Genomic DNA, 27,368 nt, shown 5'->3' with positions numbered 1-27,368 from the left:
TGAGCTGAAAGGTAATGTGTGGCCACCACATGGTCTCCGTCCATCTGTCACTGGGTGATGAGACCAGCTGCCCTCATCACCCAGATGGGCATTCTTTCTCTTGGTGCCAGCTTCTCATCCATCCTCATGGGGTCTCTGGATTCTTAGACTTAAGAGGAATAAAGGTAGACTCTAGAGGACCTGTGTCAACCCTCTGATCTCGACTGCATTCTCCACTACAGCTCTTAACAAAAACTGTGCACCCTCTTCCTGGCATTAACACATTAACAGACACATTGTTTCCCATCCCCTCAGTCGAAAACCTAGAGAGAAGGAAGGATGATGGAATCCTGGACCTGAAACTCCCACACTAATTTATCATTGTGCAGGATACCCCCTATTGTATAGGTGAGAGGACTTGTTAGCATGACTCCCGGAAACAGCTGAGAAAATCACTGCCGTTCTGGTTCATCACCGGAGTTTAAGAATGCTCTGGCATTGGGCTGTACTCATCCTTAAGGTCTGAGGGTGGTGGCTGGGGAGTCTGCTTTTACCTGCATGGCCTATGATCATATTTTTACATGATAGAGCTCTGAGACTGGTGAGGTGTATCTGACTCAGATGAGATGGTTTCAGGCACCCATCTACAAAGTTATGAGTACAGTTGCTCCAGCCTTGGATGGATGGGTGGATGGAATGATGGATGGATGGATGGGTAGGTCAATGGGTAGGTGGGTGGGTGGGTAGATGGAGCGTTGGATGAGTCAATCTATAGACTGTTTGCTCTGAAGGGAGACATTCATGGGCCCAGAAGGTCTGTTACAGCACTCACTCATTCAGACGTTCTCACCTACAACTGTGGACTTCTTGGTAAAATTCAGGCCAGGAATCTGCCCCTCTCCCTATCTTAGAAAATGTTGCTGGTCTCACTGTCACATATACTGGCTGTACTGACATTTTGGGGGCATCCTTTACATAAGAATGATCCAATGACACGCATGTTTTGTCTTTCTGACAACCTGTACTTACTACTGACCTCTGTCAATATACAGGTTATTTATAATCCCTCTTAATGTGCCAGCTCAGATCCTCTCTGCTCTACCCATCTCTGGGGTAAGGCCTTGTTCCATCTCAGCCGCCACTGGAACCAGTTCTGGTGAGCCTGCTAAGCACTCACGTTGTACAGGTCACAATGGCAGGGTGGCTGGTGCCCACCCAGAGCTAACTTTTGCTTATGGGAAGCAGAAGCCAGTAGATGAATTCTGATCCCTTCCTACCCCTAGGGTTCCTGTGGTTTCTCAGCAGAGTCCTTTGAGGTGAAGCATCATTTGCATGTGATACTAAGTGGTTGCTAGCCCTCCTCCCCTGCTTTACCCCTCTTTCCTCTCATCCTGCTTCCCTGGCTGCACTCTCCAATCAAGGGATAGCTCATAAGCCTCCACTTTCTGAGAAACCCAGGCTAAGACCTGGTTACTATTACTATTTTCACAATCTAGCTGGAGTGAAATATAAGATTTTTGGACCTGATTAGAAAGTCAGCCTGTGTAGCACCTGCCTCCTACACTAGACTGGGCCGTTTATTTTGGTGGTCCCCAATGTGGAAAATAATGTTTGAATTCTTTATCATGCTCCATTCTTCTCTTATTCTTTTCCATAAAATCAATCACATTAGGAGGACGCTCTTCCTGGATACTTGGATATTCTACGGCATTTGGTTTTTAAGCTTGGTACCATCTTTTTCAGACTACTGGTTTTCAAACTCAGTATTCTCCTTTTCAGAGTGCTTATTTTCTTAAGTGTATAATTCAATGAGTTTAATAAGTGGATATAATCATAAAACCACCACCAAAATCAAGTTATAGAATAATTTCTCCAGCCAGGTGCAATGGCTCATGCTTGTAATCTCAGCACTTTGGGAGGCTGAGGTGGGAGGATCACTTGAGGTCATGAGTTCGAGACCAGCCTGGCCAACATGGTGAAACCCTGTCTCCACTAAAAATACAAAAATCAGCTGGGCGTGGTGGTGCACACCTGTAATGCCAGCTACTCGGGAGGCTCAGGCAGGAGAATCACTTGAACCCGTAAGGCAGAGGTCGCAGTGAGCCGAGATCATGCCACTACACTCCAGCCTGGGTGACAAAGTAAGACTCCATCTCAAAAAAAAAAAGAAGAAGAAGAAGAAGAAGAAGAATTTCCTCACCACAAAAAGTTATGTCATGCCCTTGGCAATCGATCCCCTCCCAGACCCAGACCCAGCTTTCTGTCAATTGTGCTACTGCCTTTCCTGGAGGTCAAATAAAACTTCAAGTATTTTATCTTTTGTGCCTGGCTTCCTTTACTTACCCAGTGCTTTAAAATTCAGCTACATGGTTTCCTGTGTCAGTATTTTAATACTCACTAGGATTCCATTGCATGGATGCAACAGGATGTTGATCCATTCTTGTCAATACAGAGTTGGGTCATTTCTACTTTCTGGTTATTTTACATAAAGCTACAATAACATTGCTTGTTACCTCTGGACTGGACGAGCTGGACTTCCAGGCAGTCCTGGATAGAGATGAGCCTGGGGGCAGGAAAGGCCAGGACCTGAAGACAACTGGCAGCCACAAGACTAGAGCTCCAGCTTCTTTTTGAAAAGATTTCTCTTGGCTGCCACACAAGAATGATACCTTGGCCAGGGTGGCATCAACATGAAAGGGGATATACTTGGCACTACAGCAATTCCAGTTGCTCTTCCAGCCCTCAGTCTCCAGGTCCACTCAATGACAAGGAGCAGAAATAGATATATTAAGATTAGTGATGGCCAAGTGGGATGGCTCGTACCTGTAATCCCAGCACTTAGTGAGGCTGAGGCAGGAGGATTACTTGAGCCTAGAAATTTGAGACCAGCATGGCAACATGGCAAAATCCCATCTTTACAAAAATTACAAAGATTAGCTGGGTATGCTGGTGCACTCCCAGCTACTTGGGAGGCTGAGGCGGGAGGATGGCTGGAGCCCAAGAGGTTGACGCTGCAGTGAGCTGTACTCTAGCCTGGGAGACAGAGTAAGACCATGTCTCAAAGGCCAAAAAAAAAAAAAAAAAAAAAAAGATTAGTCATAACAGCACAAAAGGAAAGGAGCAGACACGATAAGCATCTGTCCACTGAAAAGTCAGGGCCAGTTGCTGTGATTACCTCAAGCCCTCAGGACACAGATTTGAGGACTGACCCAGAGGTCTTGAAATGGAGAGAATCAAGCTTAGTCTAGATGGACACCATCAGAGATGTCAGCTTTAAGCATTTATCACAGTTACCAGTTTACATTTTTGTAATTTTTTTTATAAATGCTTGTTTCCTAGTAGAATATCATTCCACTTGTATCCTACAGTCAGTGACATCTGATTACTGGTTTCTAGACTTTCGAGACCAGTCTCCTGGGCAGGTGCTAGAGACAGCCTCTTCGCAACACTGCTGAGGAGTGTGGGACATCCTCTAAACAAGAGACCTTATTCCTGCTGCTCCAGGAACTACTAGAGGCTGTCACAACAACTATGGTCCCGCAGGCTGAGCTCTAGGCCCAATATGTAGTCATGATATCTAGGCCACAAGATTTGGCCCACAGAGCTCTGTACCCTTTCCAGGAAGCTCTTGGGCAACAATGCAAATGAGACCACACCTGAATTTTGACCTATTCCCTACCATTCTGCTGTCCTCTCTGAAGCAAAGTCAGGACTCCCCACAAAAGCCTTCCCTTCCCTATTAAACTATTGCTAGTAAATGACTGTGACAAAGCACCAACTGAAGCACATGCCTTGGGAGCACAGGTGGCTCCTGCACTTGGTGCTTAAGGCCAGCAGTGCCTGATTCTATTCTCAATCCATCCCATGCAATGAGCAGAAACTCCAGTATTGAAGTGGCTTAAACTCTTTGTCACACAATCCAGGGCAGTGTAAGGCAGGCAACTCCTGAGCTAGAAGAGTTGGAAACTCAATGAGTCTCATATAGGCATCATGTGTGGAGCCAACAATATCCACAAGAAAGGGCAACCATCTCTGAAAGCCCTGAGACCCCATCTCAGGTGCTCTTGGCCAAGGTTGTATCATGTCCTTACCTAACCTGTCAATGGGGAGGCAATAAGGGCCCCCAAAGGGCTTAACAGTGGTTACTTTTTTTAGCTTGTTATATAGAATTCAAAAAAGCAGATTCAGTAAAGGTTCTGTGATAGGCTGAAAAAGGACCCCCCAAAAGACCCACATCCTATTCCCTGGAACCTGTGAATGTTTCCTCATTTGGCAAAGCCTTTGCAGATGCGATTAAAGTACGGCTCTTGACATGTGGAGATGATCCTGGATCATCTGGGTGGTCCCTGAATGCAATCACATGTATCCTTACAGAAAGGAGACAGAGGTAGACTTCATACAAACAGAAGAGAGGGTGATGTAAAGACGGAACAGCAAGATTTGAAAATGTTGGCCTTAAAGATTTGGGTGATATGATCACAAGCCACCAGAAGCTGGAAGAGGCAGGGAATAAATCCCTCGTGGAGCCTCTGAAGGGAGCTTGGTCCTGCTGGCACCTTGATTTCATCTAAGTGTTACTGATTTCAGACGTCTGGCCTCCAGAACTGTGAAAGAATAAATTTCTGTTGTTTTTAAGCCATCCAATTTGTGTAATTTGGTATAGTAGCCATAGGAAACTAGAACAGCTTCTTTTTAAAAAGGGCCTGGGTAATATACCAAAAAAATTAGCCAGGCGTGGGGGTGTGTACCTGTAGTCTCAGCTACTTAGGAAGCTGAAGTGGGAGGGTCGTTTGAGCCTAGGAGGTGGAGGCTGCAGTGAGCTATGATCATGCCACTGCACTCCAGTCTGGATGACAGAGTGAGACTCTGTCTCAGAAATAAATACAAAGGTCCTCCAAGGTCACCCAACTTAGCCCTTCATGGCTACAATCTGTCTTTTTCAGCATTTCTCCTTCCTACATGCCTACTGCCAATTCAGACTCTGCTTTCTAATGATGCTCAGAAATCTGGTATTTAACCAAAGCCGGATTGCGAGAACAGTAACCATAAATCAAACCTCATCTTCCAGGAGAGAACGTTAGGATCTAGCTGACCCTTCATCCTGACCTTCCCAGCCCTCACCCACGCTAAGCCCCTTCCATTCAACAGCTCAGTGTTTCTCAAAATGCGGTCCAAGGATTGCCTGCATTGAATCACCTGAGGCACTTGTTAAAGATGTAAAGTCTAGGACTCCATCCCAGACTTGCCAAATAAAAAGTTTAGGGGTGAGGTGCAGAAATCTGCACTTTTTTTTTTTTTTCTGAGATGGAGTTTCGCTTTTGTTGCCCAGGCTGGGGTACAGTGGCATGACCTCAGCTCACTGCAACCTCTGCCTTCCAGATTCAAGCAATTCTCCTGCCTCAATCTCACAAGTAGCTGGGATTACAGGTGCCCGCCATCACGCCCAGCTAATTTTTTGTATTTTTAGTAGAAACGGGGTTTCACCACGTTGGTCAGGCTGGTCTCAAACTCCTGACCTGAGGTGATCCACCCACCTCAGCCTCCCAAAGTGCTGGGATTATAGGCCTGAACAACCAATGCCCGGCCTGAAATCTGCACTTTTGACAAGACTCCCAGGTGATTGTTAGCACACTGACTCATGAGAACTTCCACCATAGAAGGAGCCAGAAGTGATCCAACAATACTTCCCTCTGTGGCTCGATGGCAAAGCGTCTGCCCCTGGGCCAAGTGCTAAATTTTCCTGGGGAAAGCTACTGCCACAGTCCCTGGTACTGGGTGCTTGTGATGAATGTCAGGCAGAGCTCATAAGGAAACCAAAAGAGTACTGTCCCCTCATGTCTTTCATGCTGCAAAACAGCTGCAAAGGCATTCCAGGGGTTGAGGACCACAGATTCTTTTGAGAACATGAGTCACCATTAGGCAATTCATATTAACTCTCTAATTAGAAAGACCCTCACTAAACAATAGTAGTTTACAAATGCATGTACCTTTTGATCCTGCAATTCCACTTTTGGGAATTTATCCTAGAGATACACTTTATGCTTGTACATTTGTACAAGATTATTCGCTGCAGAGCTGATTGTCATTGCAAAAGATTGGAAAGAATCCAAACACTCATCATTGTAGAAGTGGTGGCATAAATTATAACACATTTATACAATGAAAAAAAATGAAGAAATGGCATATGAATTGATATGAAATGTCTCCAAGATAGATTGTTAAGGGAAGAAAGGTGCAGAACACGTGTATGACATGCTAACTTTTGTGTATAAAGAGAACATGTGAGACCCTACATTCCTATTTTTGCTTGTGTGTCCATAAAGAAATGCTGGATGTATGGATGAGAACAGTGGTTACCTCTAGGCCAGGGTAGACAGGAACTGAGCAGGTGGAGAACAAGGATTGGAGGGAGACTTTTCACTCTATACATAATTATAACTTTTGGGTTTGGAACCATGTGAGTGTATTATTTATTCAAAAAATAAATAATACAATAAAATATAAAACATACATTTATTGTGGCCCTCTGCACAGGCAACCTGGTTGTGGGTCAGTTCTAGTTCTCCACACCTGGGAGTTTTGGTGTCCTCTGCTAGTTTTAGTGGCTGTGTAGAGCTTTTCAGACTGGGTCTTAGGTTGCAGAGGCTAGCACCATTCCTGATGTCACCCTGGGTGAGATGTGGTCCTCAGAATGCAGATTTCCTTTTTTGTCTTTCTTTCTCCTTCTTCCACATGTTCTAAGAAAACGTAGACTTCTGGCCAGGTGTGGTGGCTCACGCCTGTAATCCCAGCACTTTGGGAGGCTGAGGTGGGTGGATCACGAGGTCAGGAGTTCAAGACCAGCCTGGCCAACATGGTGAAACCCTGCTTCTACTAAAAATACAAAAAATAGCTGGGTGTGGTGGTGCCTGCCTGTAATCCCAGCTACTCAGGAGGCTGAGGCAGGAGAATCTCTTGAACCTGGGAGGCGGAGGTTGCAGTGAGCCAAGATTGTGCCACTGGACTCCAGCCTGGGTGACAGGGCAAGACTCTGTCTCCAAAAAAAAAAAGAAAGAAAATGTAGATTTCCATTGTCCAAAGTGACAGTGGAAGGATGGGCCTTGAGTTTCTCAGGGAGGAGAAGCAGCCCCACGAAGGTTCCGGGCTTGGGTCCACTGTGCGTGGGACCGCTCCGAAAGAGGAAGGTCCCAGCGCTGCATCTAGTAGGGAGGCATCAGCTGCTCCCGGCTCATGAGGGAGGAGTGGTGGTAGCGATCCCGAGTGGCAAAGTCTGCGTTCTCCTGGGTGAGCTGAGTCATCTCCATGTCAACCTTAGCCAGGGATGGCGCCAAGATGATCTGCTCCTGAGGGGACCGCAAGCTCCTGCAGTGAGAGAGACACAGAGGATGGTGAGAAGGACAGAACAGAGACTGAACAGTAGAGGTGAGTCTACTGGGCATAGAGAAATTATTTGTAAACACACATACATTTAAATGTTTAAAACATAACTGTTAAAAGGTATATGTACAAGAATATATGAACTCAAAGCACGAGAAATACAAAGTATCAAATAAAATAAAGAGAGAGAGAGAGTGTGTGATATTTACCCTCCCTAAGTAGAAAGTATAAAGCTGTACCTACCTGATAGGAAATAACTGACAAAGAGAGGTTTTGCCTTCCAAATGGTATCATGCTGGGGCTCTGTAGCTTTTCTTTGCTTTTTTTGTCAAAAATAATGGAATGGAGGCTGGAACATTGACAAGAGTGGAAAGAGAAAACTTCTCGTAGATGTATTGAAAATAAAGTTGAATAAGGAATGATTTCAAGAGCTAAGGCTCACACAGCAAGCAGCTAAGAGGGACTGCAAAGACTTTTGACACCAAGGTGGCCTCAAGTGAAGAACAAGTCCCATATGGATCCCATTGTCACTGGAGTCTCTGCATATAGTTTTGGTTGGGGTAAACTGGGAAAGAAAAATGTTAGGGATGCATAGGGAAAGTGCTAAGAGGAAGAAAGGAGTGAGAAAAGCTCAGCTTGGCTGTCCGGGCAGCTGCTACAGAAGGCAGACCCAGTCACAGCTCTGTCCCTAATCAGCTAGGTGGCCTCCAGAAGCCTCTTTACCTCCTCGTGTCTCTATTTTCTCATCTTCCGGGGTCTCTTCCAGTTCCTATAGTCTGTGTTAGGTCCTTAAGTCATAACTTAGACATGGATTTCCTCTTAAAATTTTTACTCTAAAAGAATCATCTACTTTATGAATAGTAAGCTTTAATTGTTTGAATATGGAATATATTTGAGAGTTGCGAAAAGGTAGAAATCTAATGTTATAGATCTGTGGAACTTAAACAGAAAGTTTCAATGGATTGTGGCCAAAGGTCCTGCTATAGAAGTTCAGATTACATGACTACATTACAGCCAGTTGTTCAGAACATATATAAATTACATAGGTCTCTGAGGGTTCTTGAGAACTGAATTAACTTCTATAAAGTCTGAATCTCCAAAAAGGTTAGGAGGTGACAAAAATGTCATACCAGTCAACATGTAAGTGTTTTTGCTAATGCTTTTGTTTTGATTTTTAGGTGAAACCATTACATTCTTCTGAGTCTGGAGAAATAAAATACTTCACTCTCTAGTCTAGAATGACTGTCAAATCCTCATTTGGACAGTTGCTAGTGCTTCAAGAAAGAAAGCCCTCTCAACGACAGGCTCAACTTCACAGAGTTCACAGGAATTGTAGGCATAATGGAGGAAGTAACCTAGCCAAATTCTTCTGCCAAAACACACTCTACATTCTTCTTCTTCTTCTTTGGTTTTGAAGAGCATTTTGGGGGTTATAGTTGGGGATTGGGAGGGGAACTTAAAACTACAAAGCAGAAACACAGCTACCAATCTCTATTTTTTTTTTATTTTGTCTTATTTTGATTATTTGAGACAGTCTCATTCTATTGCCCAGGCTGGAGTGCAGTGGTTGATCTCAACTTACTGCAACCTCTGCCTCCCAGGTTCAAGCAATTCTCATGCTTGAACAGGTGTACACCACCATGCCCAGCTAACTTTTGCAGTTTTAGTAGAGATGGTGTTTTGCCATGTTGCTGAGGCTGGTCTCAATCTCCTGGCCTAAGTGATCCACCTGCCTCAGCCTGCCAAAGTGCTGGGATTACAGGTATGAGCCAATGCATCTGGCCAATCTCTATTTTAAAATAAATCAGCATTTTTGGGTTTTTTTGTTCTTGTTTTTTTTTTTTTTTGGAGACAGGGTCTTACTCTATTGCTCAGACTGAAGTGCAATGTTGTGATCTCAGCTTACTGCACCGTCTGCCTCCTGGGTTCAAGCGATTATCCTGCCTCAGCCTCCCCAGTACCTGGGACTATAGGCACCTGTCACCATGCCTGGTGACAGGGTTTTGCCATGTTGGCCAGGCTGGTCTTGAACTCCTGACCTCAGGTGATCTATCCGCCTCAGCCTCTCAAAGTCCTGGGGTTACATGTGTGAGCCACTGCACCCAGCCTTTGTTGGTCCTTTCACCCTCCTGAATAACCATCCCAAAATATCACCCAGCAGCCATGGTGAGGCCAATAAGTTTGATGTTGATTTAGCTGAGGCCTCTGCCGCCCACCTCACAGCCTACAGAGCCTGGTTTTGTGTTATGAATGGTGTGGACTGATTCTACTCCAACCAAAGTACTGTCCTTTTCTAAGAATAATCTCCCCCTAGTACATTCTTCTTTCTACATAGCACTGCTGTGGCCTCCAAGGTGAAATCCTAGGAATTCGGAGTACAACATAAGGAACGGTGACCTTCCATGGCATTTTTAGGCTTTAAAACCAGAAATGACTAAAAATATTCCTGTAAATCAGGCAAGGCAAAATAGTCTCACCCACACACCACTTGCAGCTCCAGAATCTGTAGGCAGCTTTTACACAGAATCTATTTCCATTTAAACTCTACTCTTTCTCAGGACTGGGTTGTAGGGGAGAAGAGATCAGTGAAGATGTGTTGTGACCTGGCTCACCCAACCTTGTGCATCAGACAGGACAAGAGGCAGAGAGATCACTCACCCTCCCTACAGCTCCACAAGGGACATTGAGCCCAGATGGCCCAAGTAAGCAGATGACAGCATGCTCCCCATGCACCCCAGCCTCCATCCCTGGGCCCTCTCCCTGTTGGTTTCTATAGCCCTTCTTGTCATCCCAAGCTCCAGCAGGAAGGCTTTATCTCTTGTGCCATCTTGAATAGATGGCAATGTTCGTGAAGAGTTGTCTTCAAAAGGATTCTTGGGAATGGAGAGTGTTTAATGGGTGTGGTGATGATAGCACAGCAACGTGAATGTCCTTAATGCCACTGAACTGCACACTGCACATAAACATGGCTAGGATGGTACATCTCATGTTACATGTATTTCACTTTTTTTTTTTTTTTTTTTTTGAGATAGAGTCTCGCTCTGTCACCCAGGCTGGAATGCAGTGGCGCGATCTCAGCTCACTGCAAGCTCTGCCTCCTGGGTTCACGCCATTCTCCTGCCTCAGCCTCCCGAGCAGCTGGGACTACAGGTGCCCACCACCACGCCTGGCTAAGTTTTTCTATTTTTAGTAGAGATGGGGTTTCACCGTGTTAGCCAGGATGGTCTTGATCTCCTGACCTGGTGACCCACCCGTCTCGGCCTCCCAAAGTGCTGGGATTACAGGTGTAAGTCACTGCACTTGGCCTTTTTTTTTTTTTTTTTTTGAGATGGCGTCTCACTTTGTCAACTAGGCTGGAGTTCAGTGGCGTGATCTCAGCTCACTGCAACCTCTGCCTCCCAGGTTCAAGCGATTCTCCTGCCTCAGCCTCCCTAGAAGTTGGGATTCCAGGCACACCACCACGCCCAGCTAAGTTTTGTATTTTTAGTGGAGATGGGGTTTCCCCATATTGGCCAGGCTAGTCTTGAACTCCTGACATCAGGTGATCTGCCTGCCTCGGCCTCCCAAAGTGCTGAGATTACAGGCATGAGCCACAGCACCCAACTTCATAGGGCTATGAAGTTACATCTGGGATCAATGGCAAAGGATCCCGTGATCCACTAGCAATGTCTGGACATGGAGGGTGGAAATACTAGCAAGTACAACTCGGACATCTAGAGTCTCGAAAACCAACAAAATGCAACCAAATGAACACTGGGTTGGGTTTTGCCTGGATTTTCCTAGCCTGCAGCTCTAGCTCCTCACTGATATTGAAAGGGGACGGAAGGGTGTCATTCCCCAGAATCCCAGGGCCTTAAAAGGTAAGAAGCAGTGGTACTGCAAGAGTGGAGGAGAAGGAGTGAGATTAGGGCACATGTGAAATATACCTTCTCTAGGAGGCTTCTATTTCTTAGGAAAAGTCTTTTCCCCCTTTCCTGTGTATCTGACCATGGAGGTCCCACAGAAATCCTCCAGGATCTCCACTTTATTTCTATACTTGGCCTCTGCACTGTCCCCAACCCCATCATGTCAACTACCTCTGACTCAGATGGAAGAATGTGCGTCCTAGCGTTACATTTCCCTTGGGCTTTAATCTTGTGTGTGATTATGCATTGATGCTAATGTGTCTTAGACTATAAACTCACTGAGAGTAATGACTTATCACCCCAGCAACCAGATTCTAAATAAAGCCTCTGTTCTTGATGACTGAGGACAAGAAGGGAAGAGGACATGAGCCTAGAGGAAGCTTCTGATGAGCCGAATCTGGGGGCCGGGTGGTGGAGTGCAGACGAGAGCAATATCTGGTCTCCCTGAGGTGCCCAGTTGTTAGGTTCCCATGCCACAATCTAGGCCCAAGCCCAGCCACGAATGGAACACCCTTGGCACCTCCCAGGACTCTGGACACTCATCCATTCTGGTACTGGCTCCACACTGGCACAGACCTGCAGGAGGGGAGCAAGAGAGACCTCATCCACCGGAAAAAGCTGAAGTTGGAGGCTGATCCTGCAGGGAAGACATACACATAACCATTTTTGAAGGTTCTACATACGCATCTAGAAGCTCAGTTTTAATAGGGTGAATGCACACCCCAGTACACACACACGCACAGAATTAACACAAATGTTTTCCTTTTTCAGTCTAACCAAACAATATTCATTGTAATCCTCCAATGACAGCAGCCTACTAAGGACTTTTACTCATGTGAATCTTTCAAAAATTTATTTCTAAACTCCAAAATCACTCCCAAAAAACTGGATAAAGTGCTATAAGGAAAAATGCAGAAGACTTGCTAACTTTAGTTCTAGCAATTAAAAAACTTTGATAATTTTTTAAGACTCATACTGACAAGTGTTGAATACACGCTATGAAATTTTCTACTAGACCATACAGTCATTGAGAATAGGGAACATGTCTTTTTCATCCTTATAATCATCACAGTACCTCATGGGATGTGGAACGTAAGAATTTTTTAACAGGTGTTAAGTGAATCAAATAGTTCCACATGTAGAAACGTTAGAGCTGAAGTTTGAAGTGACACTGTTATTGATTCTAGCCAAATAATCCTGACATCAAACACACTGATTAGAATAGGGTTCATCAATTGATAAAAATCCATCCCTCCTTTGGTGTAGGTTTAAAAAAATTCACATAGTAAATTATATATAACTTTAGAGAAACAAATCAAATGTGATTTTAGAAAATGCTTTTCTAAATTATACATACATATGATTGCAAATTGATTGATTAGATAATGTTCAATATACGATCAGGAAAATCGCATTATTTTAAGAGGCTTATGTTAGAATCTCCACAAATATCAACAGTATGCAGCTGATAACATGTTTCCTCAATATAATTTAGGCCCTTATGGCTAAAGGGATGATAAATTTTAGATCTGCATTTGCAATTGCAAAAAGAAGATGTCTAATATATTTTGAGATAGTCAGAAGGAAGAAAATAAACATAAACATTTTATTAACTCACCCTACTTAAGTGTGATAATTTAGATTCTAAATTATTTGAATTTTACATGGACATTGGCCTGAAATTTGATTTCATGTTTTCCTATGAATAGATTTCTAGGAAATATTGAAATTTCTTAAGATTAAACTACTTTTTAAGAAATACAGAAGCAATCACTGAAGTAATCACTGTTAATTAAAATACATTCTATCCATGAAGTCAGCTAACATAAGGACCTCTTCTTAACATTACTGTTTTTCTAAATCAGTATTTTTAATACACACGACTTAAAATGTTTGAAGTGCATTTCTTTCAAAGTGTTTGAAGTGCATCAGACTATTCTAATTATTCTAATTCTAAAGAACCTTTTTTTTTTTTTTTTGAGTCGGAGTCTTACTCTGTAGTGCACTGGCTTGATCTCCGCTCACTGCAACCTCCAGCTACCGTGTTCAAGCAATTCTCCTGCCTCAGCCTCCTGAGTAGCTGGGATTACAGGCGCCTGCCACCATGCCTGGCTAATTTTTGTATTTTTAGTGGAGATGGGGTTTCACCGTATTGGTCAGGCTGGTCTTGAACTCCTGACCTCGTGATCTGCCCACCTCGGCCTCCCAAAGTACTGGGATTACAGGCATGAGCTACCATGACCCTTTTTTTTTTTTTTTTTAAGTTTGTCTAGATAGTTATGGGCCATTTGATTTAGTTAGTAGTTGTAACAAGTTGCTTTATTTTAAATTGGGGAGTCGTAGAATTTTGCTGAAAAGGGTTCTCTAATGTATTTTTAAAGAGCTTTATTATTAAGGAATAATTGATATGCAATAAACTGTGTATTGACTATATTTTCTTGTTTTCTATATTCTGGATGCTCGGGCATTTTGGATCTTGATCCTGGAGGGTCTAGCTAATTCCCAGATACTGAATAGCAAACAATTCTCCGGTGGGTGGGCTTTTGATATACAAACCAACCAATCCAGGACCCTCTCCTTAATGTGGTTCTTTATCAAACTCTCCCACACCAAGCCAACATTACCCCTGCCCTAAATCACACCAGGACGAGACAACTATAGTTCATCCCTATAGCCCAGAGTCTGCTACTATTACTCAAATTATTCAATCCTAACCTTACACAGTGTACTTACCCTGCCTTGCTCATTCCTTTTCACAAAAACCCAAAAAAGGCTCTAGGCCATGATCTCCCCTCTTCCTCTTCTGCCCCATGACTGACCCTGGTCCATCCCCACCTGGCCTTGCATGTCATGCCAAACCTCCTGTTTCTAATGATCTTCCTCCTTCATGACAGTCATTTCCAGGTCTGTGTGTTTTACCACATCTGATTAAAACAAATCCTAGGTACATCTGCAGAACAAACTGCATGTAAAGACAGTCCATGACTTGCAATTATTCTTTATGATTGGTTTATCAGGACATAATCCCATCATTAAGTCAAGGAGTATATTTAAAGTATACAATTTGGTCTGTGTGTGTATATGTGTGTATGTGTATATACACATGTGTTTGTCTAGATAGTTTGTCTACATGTGTATATATACATACATACATCTAACCATGTATACACTGTGAAACCATCACATAAGCAAGATAATGAACATGTCTAGCACCTCCAAAAGTTTCCTCAAGCTACTTCATAAGATCTCTCTCCCATATATCCTTACTCCACTCCCATTCAAAAGTATCCACTGATCTGCTGTCACTATAAATTAAACCCAGTCTCACAAGTGTTTTTTGAAGCTCAGAAGTCCTTAATTTTGATAAAGTCCAATTTATAAATGTTTTTATGCTTTTGTTGTATTTAAGAAATCTTTGCTAACTAACAGTAGCAAAGGTTTTTCTCTTACATTTCCCTCTAGAAATTTTATAGGCTTAGGTTTCACATTTAGTTCTAATATCTATTTTGAGTTATATTTTTATATGGTATGATATATGGGTGGAAGCCTACTTTCTGCATATGGCTTTCCAGTTGTTTCAGTGCCATTTGTTGCAAGACTATTCTTTCCTCCCACTGAATTAACTTTGAATCTTTTTCAAAAATCAGTTGACCATATATGTGTGGGTCAGTGTCCGAATCCTCTACCCTGTCCAGCTAGACATGATTCACATGTCTAGCTTTTCCACACCATACTGTCTTGATGACTTTAGCTTTTAAAATCAGTCTTGAAATCAGAAAGTGCAAGGCTTACAACCTTATTCTTCTTTTACAAAATTGGTTGGGCTATCAGGTCCTTTGCATTTCCATATAAATATTCTAGAATCTGATTGACAATTTCTATAAAAAGGCAGCTGAGATTTCGACTGGGATTATGTTAAATCTATATAAAAATTTGGAGATACTTGAAATTTTAAGAATATTAAGTCTTCCAATTCATGAACATAGTATATCTCTTCATTTATTTCTTTAATTTACTCTTTAGTTTTTTTTTCAGAAACGCTTTGTAGTTTTCCTTTTCTCCTCTGTAAATATGGTGAATTACATTGATTAAATTCAAATGCTAAATGAACCTTGCATTCCTGGAATAAACCCACTTGATCATATTGTATTATTCTTTTTACATATTATTGCATTCAATTTGTTAAAATTTTGTTAAGAATTTTTGCATCTATATTCATGAGATATGTCAGTCTATAGTTTTCCAAAGAGTTTTTATAGAATTAGTATTTTTTCTTCCTTAAAGGTTTGGTTCAATTTATTAGTAAAGCCATCTGGGCATAGGCTTTTCTCTCTGGTAAGGTTTTTAATGACCAGTTTAATTTCTTTAAGAGATGACCTGAATAGCCCCATATCTATTTCTTCTTGAGTGAGCTTTGATAGTTTGTATGTTTCAAGGAATTTGTCCAATCCATCTAAGTTGTCAATTTATCAAGAGAAAGTTGTTTATATTATTCGTTTATTTCACTTTTAATATCTATAGGATTTCTAATGATATCATCTCACTCATTCCTGGTATTGGTAATTTGTGCTTCTTCTTTTATTCTGATCAGTCTGGCTAGAGGTTTATCAATTTTACTGATCTTCTAATATAATCAGGTTTTTGCTTTATTTGCCTTCTCTATTTTTTTCTGTTTTACATTTTATTAATTTCTACTCTGATCTATTATGATTTATTATTTCCTTTTCTCTTCTTACTTCAGGTTTAATTTGCTCTTCTTTTTCTAGTTTCTTAAGTTGGATGTTAGGATCATTGATTTGCAAATGCTCTTCTTTTCTAATGTAGGCATTTGATGCTATAAATTTCCCTTAGCTACATCCCACAATTTTGCTGTTCCATTTTCACTTTTATTCAGTTCAAGATACTTTGTAATTTCACTCTGCTTTCTTCTTTGAATCATGGATTTTTTATTTTCTGTATTTTAATTAGGGTTATGTAATATTCTTTAGTTTCTAAATATTTGGGGATTTTCTTTTCTTTTTTTAAATTTTTTATTTAGGAGACAGAGTCTTCTTATTTTGCCCAGGCTAGCCTCAAACTCCTGGCCTCAAGTAATTCTCCTGCCTTAGCCTCCCAAATAGCTGGTGTGTGCCAACTGTGCCCGGCTTATTGAAGGATTTTCTGATATCTTTCTGTTATTTATTTCTAATTACTCCCCCCTTTGGTCAGAGAGCATACTCTGTTTTTGAATGGACTTGAATACTTTTAAATTTATTGAAATGTTTTTTATGTACTAGCATATAGTCTCCCCTGGTAAATGTTTCATGTATAATTGAAAAGAACGTATATTCTGCTGTTTGGGGGTAGAATGTTCTCTAACTGTCAATTAAGCCAGGTTTGTTGATAGTGTTATTCAAGCCTTCTATAGACTTACTGATTGTATACTTACTGGTTTTATCAATTATTAGGAAAGAGGTATTGAAATCTCTGACTACGATTGTGAACTTATCTATTTATTCTTGTGATTCTATCAGGTTTTGGTTTGCGTATTTCAAAGCTATGTTTTTAAGTGCATAAATGTTAAGGTTTGTTATGTCTTCCTGATGTGTTTTTCCCTTCAGCTTTATGAAATGACCCTCTTTATCCCTGTAATATCCCTTTCTCCAAACTCTACTTTGCCTAATGTTAATATAGCTACCCTGGCTTTGTTTTTCATTAGTGTTAGCCTGATATATCTTTTTCCATCCTTTTACTTGTAATATGTTTGTGTCTTTATATTTAAATGAGGATTCTTATAGGCAGCATATAGTTGGGTCATGCTTTTTCATTCAATCTGACAATCTCTGGCATTCAATTAGGGTGTTTAGACCACCCATATCTAGTGTGATTCTTGATATGGTTGGGATTACATATACATAAACCATCTTGTCATTTGTTTTTTGTTTGTCTCATTTGTCCTTTATCATCTTTTTCTTCTTTTTCTGCCTTATTTTGATTACTTTTTATCTCCTTTATTGGCTGAACTATAACTGTTGTGTTATCTTAGGTTGCTTTAGGGTTTATAGTATACATTTTAAATTTACCACAATCTATCATCAAGTGATGTTATAGTATTTAACAAAGTATAAGAAACTTACAACAGTATACTTTCATTTCACTCCTGGCTCTTGTACTGTTGTTATCCATTTTACTTCTACATATCTTATAAACCTCATACTAAGTTATTATTTTTATTTGTAATCATTCATATGCTTGTCACAGTTCTCCTCCTAGACTATAAACTATTTGAAAACGGGATTCACATATGAATCAGTGTTGGCATTCAATTGACATTCAAAACTTTTTTTGTTGTTTCCCATGAATGGTAAAGAGAATGAGGGAACCAGTGGCAAAATGGCTCTGCTGCTTACCAAGGTGAAGCCCTGGACTAGCCCGGCCAATGTAGAAATACACGATGGCAGCAACACCCATGTTAACCAGGGTATACACCCACTGTATCACAAACATGATGAGAAGGGACCCGACAGCCTGTGAAAACAGAATAGGAAGAGCAAATCACCTAATGGCTTTCTACATGGTAAGCAAGCCACAAGGCTAATGTCTTCAGCAACATTCCCTCTCATCAACTTCTGATCACTGTAAAAGTCTGAATAACTGAAGTTTATGAATAATTCAAAAAACCTCATTTAAGCAGATATTTGGGCAGATACCCTCCGAAAATAACTCTTTAATTAAAACTATCAATTAGATATTTTATCTTACCTCCTTGTCCCATTCTTCCCTACAAATTAGGATGAAAGTATAACTTAGTGTACCTTAAAATTTAGTAACCCAGAAGTTATCATAGACAATTAATTATTTAAAAAGGAAATTATTGATTAAAATAAGCGGTTCATTGAATGTAATCTTGCCATATGTAGTCTCATCTAAATTCTAATACAACAGGCAATTAAATCACATTGCTTCTAATTAGGCCCTCCATCTTTCCTCCCCCTCAGCCCAAGATCACATATGTGTCCACCTGAACTCTGTCCCAAGAACAATTGAGATTGAGATGAAGTTACTCACCCCCAACAGGGAGACCCAGGGGTTGCACATGTGGGTATAGAAAGAAGTTGATCTTCTCAAGATATCTTGTTCTTGGAGCCTGGACTTCAAGAAGAAATCTAAAAAATAGCCAAAGATTTGGCTGCCAAATTGCTATCAACCCTCTACTATTTTTTAGGAGAAAATACCTATGAGCTCGTCTTCCCCAGTTTTGTAACTTAGCCTGAAAGACAACTCCCAGGGCTTGCTCTTGGAGGAGGAAGAAAGAAGTGTTTATGGCCTCCTCCCACCAGCCAATGATCTGAGAAAGAAAGGAAAGGGAGAGACAGAGTGGAGAGGAAGGTCCTCCGATGCCCAAGGCACATCTGTCCAGATATGTCATCTGGGGGAAGGGAATTGGAAACTCAGCTCTCCCCTCTTTTTCAGATGTAAGGGGTTAGAGTGGGAGAACTAGACATCTGGTATTCTTGGCTCCCAGGTGTGACCACTGGGACTGCTAGGGCAGGTTGGCTTTTGTCTAATGAGAGATGGTCTTTGCTACCTTCTGACTCTGAAGGTTAGCTCATGTTAGACTGGTCTCAGGTATCGACCAGAAAGTGATGAAGCAGAAAGATGGAGGGAGAATTGCTCCTCTGATTCCTTCCTCTGGCAATTGAAATGCCTGAGGGGAAAGGGGCCCAGCAATAAGCAAATGCATAGTCCTGCCTCATCCTTTCAGGCACAGCAGGCTTCTCAGAGCTATGCCATGTTCTATTTGGCTCTGCATTCTCAGTTTACAGCTGGTTCCAAAAGCACTCAATTTAAAAAATAATAATTTTTTTTAATGTCAGAGTTATGAAGTTTGGGCTTTTAGTGTAAGCCTCACCCAAATAGTGTACACTGTACCTATTAGGCAATTTCTCATCTCTCAATTCCCATCTCACCATCCCACCCTCCTACCTTTCCAAGTCTCCAGTGTCTATTACTCCACAATCTGTGTCAATGTGTACACATTATTTAGCTCCCACTTATAAGTGAAAACATGAGGCAGTTGACTTTCTATTTCTGCAGAAGTGCTCAATTTAACTATGAAAATGCATCTAGATTGTTTAACAATATGGTCTAATCACCATGAACACACAATAATGTTTCAAACAAATGATATATTGGATTAACTTCACGGTATGTTTATACTTCATTTCAACACTAAAACTTCAGGTGTTCTCAACTTCATAGTTTGTTGCTCAGGAAATACAGTAGAAAGCTCCCTACATAGCCCTTCTCTGTTCTCCAGTATCAAATTCCTGCTTCAGCCAAACTGTCTTGACTGTGCCATCTCCTCCGCCCGGTCCTTCCTTCTTCACTACAGTCCAGAACCTGTCTCATATACCAGAGTTTTCCCCACCTCAACCACCCCTGATGTGTTGGTTCCTGGAATCTCTCTGGGATCCACAACTCATGAATCCCCTACCCCTCTGCTTATCTAACTCTTATGCATTCCTCAGGTCTCAGCTCAGTTATCACTTCCTCAGGGAAATCAGCCCCCACAGGAAAATCTAAATATAGTCCCTCATACCATTAATATTTTCTTATGACCCATTTCCTTCACAGCACTTACCATCATTTGTAGTTGTATACGTATTTACATGTTTCCATGCCCACTGGATTATATGCTTCATGGGGGCAGGGTCCACATCCATCTTGAGCCTAGGGCTTGGCATGCAGCAGAACTCACTAAGTATTCCTAGACCAAGTCTCCCATCCTCTCTGGTCACTGTGGTTTTATGACCTAGCCCCTTTGAAGCACATGCCATCAGACTATTTCACACCCTACCCTTTATCATTACAGTCTTTTACCAACTTGTCATTCTTCTCTTGCTTGTTAAATATTTCAGCCCCTGGCTCACCATCTTTTTCTCTATCAGCATCCATTGTCATCCTTGGTGACTTCTATAAAAACAACTCATCCAAGGCCCTGCTTTCTCGATTCCTTGAAATCCTCATGCTAATAACATTTTCTTTCACTCATCCCAACCATCGACTCCCTTAGCTGCACTTGCGCTGTGCCATTACCAGTAACCTTACACTTCCTAAATCATGACTTTAAGCAATCTACTCTCAGCCCATAACCTCCTTTAAAAACAATATTAAGCTCATTTGCTCTGCTGTTCCTCATTCCAACCATTCATAGTCTACAGAGGGACCTTTAGATGATTTGCCTTAGTATGTTTTTTATTTCCATCACCTACCTCCCACTTTCCCTACCTTCTTACCTAGCCTGGGTTCCACCATCTAAAACTATCAGCATTCCCTTACATACACATCTGCTCCCATGCTTCAGCATTACTCAGCAGCCTCATACCTAGGCAACTCATTCTCCTACTCTCTGGTGGAACAAATTTACAAGCTCTCTTCTCCAAAGAGAACTTTTCATGTTCTCTCATCACCAAATCAGCCAATTCACTTGCATCTATACTCTCTATTCTGCCTTCCTTTCTTTCACAGTGGATGAACAGCCTCTGATCCTAAGACCCATCCCTCCACTTGTGCCGTGATCCCATCCCTTTTGGCTTGTTCAAGGACTTTGTTTTCGCATCATCAATTTTTCTATCCCCTACTGAATCATTCCCATCAAATACAAATACACTGTCATCTCTCCCACCTAAACAAACGTCTACAGGTCACCCCTAGTTATTGCCCTATTTCTGTGTCTCCCTTATAGCAAACCTCCTCAAAAGAATTGCCTATGCAGTCTCTATATCCCATTATTTCCCCAACCCACTCTTAAGATTGTATCCACTTTTCCACTAAAACTACTCTTACCAAAGTTGCCAATGATTTGAATCTTTTCAAAATCTGTGGTCAACTCCTAGTCCTCATTCCGTTTGATCTTTCAAGCAGCATCTGATACATGTGATCACTTTCTCCCTATTGAAACACTTTCGCCTCTAAGATGCCTCACTCTCTTGATTTTTCTATGTCACTGCCCACTCTCTCAGTCTTCTTTGCTGACTCGCCTCCTCCTTCCAGCCTGAAAATATTGGACTATTCCAACATTCTGTCTTCAGCACTCCTTTTTACCATGTATACCCACTCCTAAGAGATTTCTTCTAGTCCCATGGCTTTAAATGCTACTGATATATTGATGACTCCAAGTTTATATCATCCTTGACCTCTCCCTTGAACTTAAGTTTTGAATAGTTCATTGTCTTCTCAATATCACACATTAGTTGCCTAATAAGCACCTTAAACTTAACATGACTAACACAGAAATCTATTCACCTCAAATCTTCATTTGAATAAATAACACCACCATTTACACAAACATGTAAGATTCATCCTGACTCCCTTCTTTCTCTCAGTTATACTTATTCCGTCAATAAACCTTGTTGATTCTACTATCAAAATATATGCTGAATACAATCACTCCTCACTGCCTCCATTGCTCCCGTCCTAATACAACCCACTTTCATTTTTCATCCATTTACTGTAGTGGGCTCCTGTGGTACAGACCACAGCTAGAGAGTACAGTCCCCAGGATTTCTCACTGTTAGGTGTAACCATGTGACTAAGTTCTCAGCAACAGAATGTGAACAGAAGCAGTAAGTGCCACTTCTGGCCCAAGGTCTTTAAGAGAACGTGTGCCTCTTCTCTGTGCACTTTCCCCTTCCTCTGCCTTAAATCTGAATGTGGTAACTCAGTCTTGACTGTGCACATGACTAGGTTCGAAGGCAGAGTGAAGTCGTACAAATGGCAGGAGCCTGGATCCCTGAGTGGATGCATGGAAGAGAGCCTCCCACGGAGTTGGAACACCCTTCTTGCACTGTAATGCAAGTAAATAACATTTTTTGGTTATTTGTTTAGCCTACCCTAATTAATATACCTCCAAATTGGCCTTGGCTCTCTCTCTTACCTCTAAAAGTCACTGATCTTCTTAAAGCCTGACTCTGGTCACATTGTAGCTGTAGCTAGAACTTTCCGAGCCTTCCATCACACTCACAATGGCCCACATGGCCCTATACAGCACTGTCCCCCACTTTCCTCACTGGACTCTTCTCACCTCTCTTCCCTGGCTCACCGCTCTCCAGTCACTACTGGGCCTCTGCCATTCTTGATGAGTTGCCAGTCCAATTACCACCTGGACCTTTTTACATGCCAGTTCCTCTACCTGGAACTCTTCTTCTACCTCTCTGCATGGCTCACTGCTTCATGCAATTCAGTTCCCCATTAAAATATCATCTTCCCAGTGAGATCTTTTCTAATAAATCTATCTGAAACAGTGCATCTTCCTCCCCACCCTGGTCTCTCTTTATCCCATTACTCCACTTTATTGTTCTTCATTATACTTATCACTTATTGACATCACAGTGTGTATTTGCTTGTTTATCAGATGTCTTCCCCTACTAGAATGTAAGCTCTACAATAGCAAAAACCTTCTATGTCTATTCAGCATGTTTCCCCAGCACTTAGGACAGTGTCTGGAATGTACAAGGTGTTCCATAAATGTGGGTAAATGAATAAATCATTCTATACCTCGAGAAGACTTCATCCTCTCAACATCTATTTGCATTCATCATGTGCCTCCAAGTATTATGCTTATCTTTTTATACATCTACACCTTCAGGGACAAGGACCCTCTTTTATATTCTAAATGCCAACTCTAGGCATTTAGAAGTTTGTATATAGGAAGCGCTCGGTAAAAGTCTCCTTAATAATTACGGATTAAAATAAAGTCTGCAAGATTGATCTGAATGGATGGCTCTAGTACTTTTCAAAAAATAAATTCTGTTATGATTGCCATTAATTAAATCATATAGTTTTAACAATTTAATTAAATTGGTTGTTATTGTACTTATCACTTATTGACATCACAGTGTGTATTTGCTTATTTATCATATGTCTTCCCCTACTAGAATGTAAGCTCTATAACAGCAAAAACCTTCTATGTCTATTCAGCATGTTAAATTGTGAAGTTTTAACAATTTAATTAATGGCAATCATAACAGAATTATTTTTAAAATTGTTTAATTTTAACAATTTAATTAATGGCAAACATAGGCTTAGTAAAATACAGTTGCCCCCTTGGTTATTAAGAAGGAACACTAGACTGGGCACAGTGGCTCACACCCATAATCCCAGCACTTTGGGAGGACAAGGCTGGCACATCACAAGGTCAGGAGATTGAGACCATCCTGGCCAACATGGTGAAACCCTGTTTCTACTAAACAAAAAATATAAAAAATTAGCTGGGCATGGTGGCACGTGCCTATAATCCCCACTACTTGGGAGGCTGAGGCAGTAGAATTGCTTGAACCCAGGAGGCTGAGGTTGCAGTGAGCCAAGATTACACCACTGCACCCCAGCCTGGGCAACGGAGGAGGAGGAGGAGGAGGAGGAGGAGGAAGAGGGGGAGGGGGAGGAGGAGGAGGAGGAGGAAGAAGAAGGAGAAGGAGGAGAAGGAGAAGAAGAAGAAGGAGAAGGAGAAGAAGGAGGAGGAGGAGGAGGAGGAGGGGGAGGAAGAAGAATAAGGAGAAGGAGGAGAAGGAGAAGAAGAAGAAGGAGAAGGGCTGGGCGCGGTGGCTCAAGCCTGTAATCCCAGCACTTTGGGAGGCCGAGACGGGCGGATCGCGAGGTCAGGAGATCGAGACCATCCTGGCTAACACCGTGAAACCCGTCTCTACTAAAAAATACAAAAAACTAGCCGGGCGAGGTGGCGGGCGCCTGTAGTCCCAGCTACTCGGGAGGCTGAGGCAGGAGAATGGTGTAAACCTGCGAGGCGGAGCTTGCAGTGAGCTGAGATCCGGCCACTGCACTCCAGCCCGGGTGACAGAGCAAGACTCTGTCTCAAAAAAAAAAAAAAAAAAAAAAAGAAGAAGAAGGAGAAGGAGAAGGAGAAAAAGGAGAAGGAGAAGAAGGAGAAGGAGAAGAAGAAGAAGGAGAAGGAGGAAGAGAAGAAGGAGGAGGAGAAGGAGAAGAAGAAGAAACACTATTCACTATTGGTTAAGAACTTACATTTTTGCCTTTCTCTGATATCTGTCACCTATTAAGCTCACCCTTTTACAACACTTGATCTTATACAAGCTCAATTTTACTGAACCTAAAGGGAATTTTGTGTGTGTGTGTGTGTTCTGAGGAACTTGGGCAGAAGTAGTAGGAAAGGTTTGTCCTCTAGGCAGCCACAATGGTGTTTTATATATCAGCAATGTAAGGGAGAATTTATGCGAAGATGCCCAATGACTCTTTGAATAGGTACTATAAAATAGACAATTATTCATAATTCTGAATAGCTAGGGTTTCAAAACTCTTCCAAAGTGACTAAAGGAATTGTTTTTCTCATCTCAAATTTTGCTAGAGAAAGCAAGTTGTACAAACTTGTCAAGGGGGCAGGGGACAGCTTCTCATGCTAGAAATACTAGGAAGTTATATCAAGCCTCTACTCATAAACAAGCATGCATCCTGCATGTTAAAAATGTCAAACATAACAAATATAATGCAAATATTAAATTGACTTTTAAAATCTAGTGATATGTATAAGTTCTATATTCACAACAGATATAAACACTTTAAGCATAAAGGGGGAAACCCCAATTATGTTAATTTTTAAATAATAAATTTAAGTAATTTTATAGAAAGGACTTAAACATTAAACCCTCTGTGAAAATTCACTTCATATCTTTATCAGAATAAGTAAACACGTAGTTCTAATTAGCATGTATAAACTGATAATGTATATTGCCATAGTACACACAGAATCATGTTTAAAATCCCTGTGGTATTTTATCTTGTTGATGTTATAATTTGCTTAACCACTTAATGCTGAGCATTTAGGTTATTTCTAATTTGTCATTAGCACAAACAATGCAGCTATGACAATCTTGTACATATTTTTTGGTTTGTTGTTTGGCTGATTTGGGGTTGTTTCCTTGACAAACGTTTCCCTCAAATAGACTTACTAAATCAGGGCAATTAAACAGTTTTGTGTTTCTTGTTACATCTTGAAAGATCATTCTCCACAAAGAATGAACCAGAGGGACTTCTAGCCATGGCAGTATGAAGAGGTCAGTGAATCTTCTCCACACACATACACACAAAAGATTATACTAGACAAAATAGTCCAAAACAGTTACTTCAGAGCTCCAGAAATTTACCAGATGAAGAAAACAAATTGAGAAGTATTTATTTTTCAAAAATGTCTAAAGCTGAGGGTAAGAAATATGAAAGCCTGTGGCCTTCTTGCCTAAGCTGCTCCCATTCAGCATGGAGCTGGTCAGAAACCAGCAGTTTGCTGTCAACGGGGCAAACTTGATTTGAAGCCAGGGCAAAAGGCTGTGGCTTTATATGCTAAATATGATGAGCACAGTAGAAAAATGAATGGGGAAAATCCTTGCTAGCCTGAAAGTGCAGACCCAGCTAGGGTGAGCAGAAGACTAGCAGAAATCTAATGGGGGAGATCCTGGAAATGAGAGCACCATAGAAAGACTAGATAACCTCCCCACATTTCCCTGGATGACTAGAAAACTATGCCCATGCCTGGGGAGGCCTGAAAGAACCTGGCAAAACATAAAACCCAGAGGAGACTGGGGAACTAATTGGATCCAACTTTGACTGCTTCCCAAGTGACACACAGATCCACTGGCAGAGAGCAGAGCCTTAAGGGCTATGCAGACAAAGGGGGCAACCTCCTAGCAAACCAGGCTAAACAAATAAAAATAAGAATAAAAAGCAGACTAACGATATCAGCAGCCACACACCACAGGGGAGGCAGATGCCACCGTTTAAATCCAGGCAATTTACTAAAATAAACAAAAAACGAAAAACTCAAAAATATATATCAGAATAAAGATACATTATTTAAATTGTCTAGTTTTCAACCAAAAATTATAGGACATGCAAAAGTCCCAGAAAACTGTGATCCATGCTCAGGAAAGGAAAACATAAGTAAAAGAAACTGAGTAGGTTCACATATTGTATTTAGCAGACAAAGACTTCAAACTTCAAAACAGCTGTTAAAATATGTTTAAAGAATTAAAGAAAAATATAATGTTAGTGAGAAAAAATTAGGATGACAATGACTTTAAAAATAAAGAATACCAATAGAGAAATATAAACTATAGGCCAGGTACAGTGGCTCACGCCTGTAATCCCAGCACTTTGGGAGGCTGAGGCATGCAGATCCCCTGAGGTCAGAGTTTGAGACCAGCCTGGCCAACATGGTGAAACCCCATCTCTACTAAAAATAAAAATTAGCTGAGCATGGTGATAGGCATCTGTAATCCCAGCTACTCAGGAGGCTGAGGCAGGAGAATCACCTGAACCCAGGAGGTGGAGGTTACAGTGAGCCAAGATTATACCATTGCACTCCAGCCTGGGCAATAAGAGCAAAACTCCATCCAAAAAAAAGACAGAGAGAGAGAGAGAGAGATAGAGAGAGAGAGAGAGAAATATAAATGATAAAAAATAACCAAATGAAAACTCTACAGTTAAAAAATACACTAACAGAAATGAAAAATGTACTAGATGGCATCAACAGAAGACTTGAGATGACAGAGGAAAGAATCAGTGAACTTGAAGACAAAAATAATCCAAAGTGAAGAACAGAGAAGGAAAGGTGGAAGCAAAAGAAAGAGAGTCTCAGAGGCCTAATGGGATAATGTCAAGTGTATCAACAAATATGTAATGGGAGTCTCACAGGGACAGGAGAAAAAGAAAGGCCCGAAAAAATATTTGAAGAAATATTAGCCAAAAACTTCCCAAATTTGATGAAAAACTTTAATCAATAGGAAAGGAATGAATCAATTGATGTTGCCTCTAGAAATGTGTACATACACCTAATTATCACAAATCTGCTATTTTATTTTTTATAGCTTAATAGATATGCACTTATATATGTATTTATTATTATTATTATTTAAAAACGGAGTCTCACTCTTATTGCCCAGGCTGGAGTGCAATGGCGCGATCTCAGCTCACCGCAACCTCCACCTCCCAGTTTCAAGGGATTCTCCTGCCTCAGCCTCCTGAGTAGCTGGGATTACAGGCATGTGCCACCACGCCCGGCTAATTTTTGTATTTTTAGTAGAGATGGGGTTTCTCCATGTTGGT

At 41.3% G+C, this 27,368-nt stretch overlaps 1 protein-coding gene across 2 annotated transcripts in view; it reads right to left on the bottom strand.

Annotated features, from left to right (window-relative positions):
- Positions 1-5,902: 5,902 nt before the first annotated feature.
- The window catches only part of LOC105470251 (solute carrier family 12 member 8), a 130,735-nt gene continuing 109,269 nt past the window's right edge, over positions 5,903-27,368 (bottom strand). The window contains exons 11-14 of one of the 2 annotated variants that reach the window (XM_011722050.2): positions 18,309-18,406; positions 17,651-17,768; positions 11,838-11,898; positions 5,903-7,341 (exon numbers count right to left, since the gene is read on the bottom strand). In XM_011722050.2, coding sequence (XP_011720352.1) covers positions 7,179-7,341; positions 11,838-11,898; positions 17,651-17,768; positions 18,309-18,406 — 440 coding nt within the window. In that variant the 3' untranslated portion in view covers positions 5,903-7,178. Of the gene's footprint in view, positions 7,342-11,837; positions 11,899-17,650; positions 17,769-18,308; positions 18,407-27,368 lie in introns of those variants that run through there. The other variant, XR_011620306.1, reaches the window with a different exon arrangement.

Source organism: Macaca nemestrina, chromosome 2 (assembly GCF_043159975.1).
Source record: "Macaca nemestrina isolate mMacNem1 chromosome 2, mMacNem.hap1, whole genome shotgun sequence".
Lineage (NCBI taxonomy): Eukaryota > Metazoa > Chordata > Mammalia > Primates > Cercopithecidae > Macaca > Macaca nemestrina.
The sequence above is the reverse complement of the archived record's forward strand: the minus strand, read 5'-3'. Positions and strand labels throughout refer to the sequence as shown.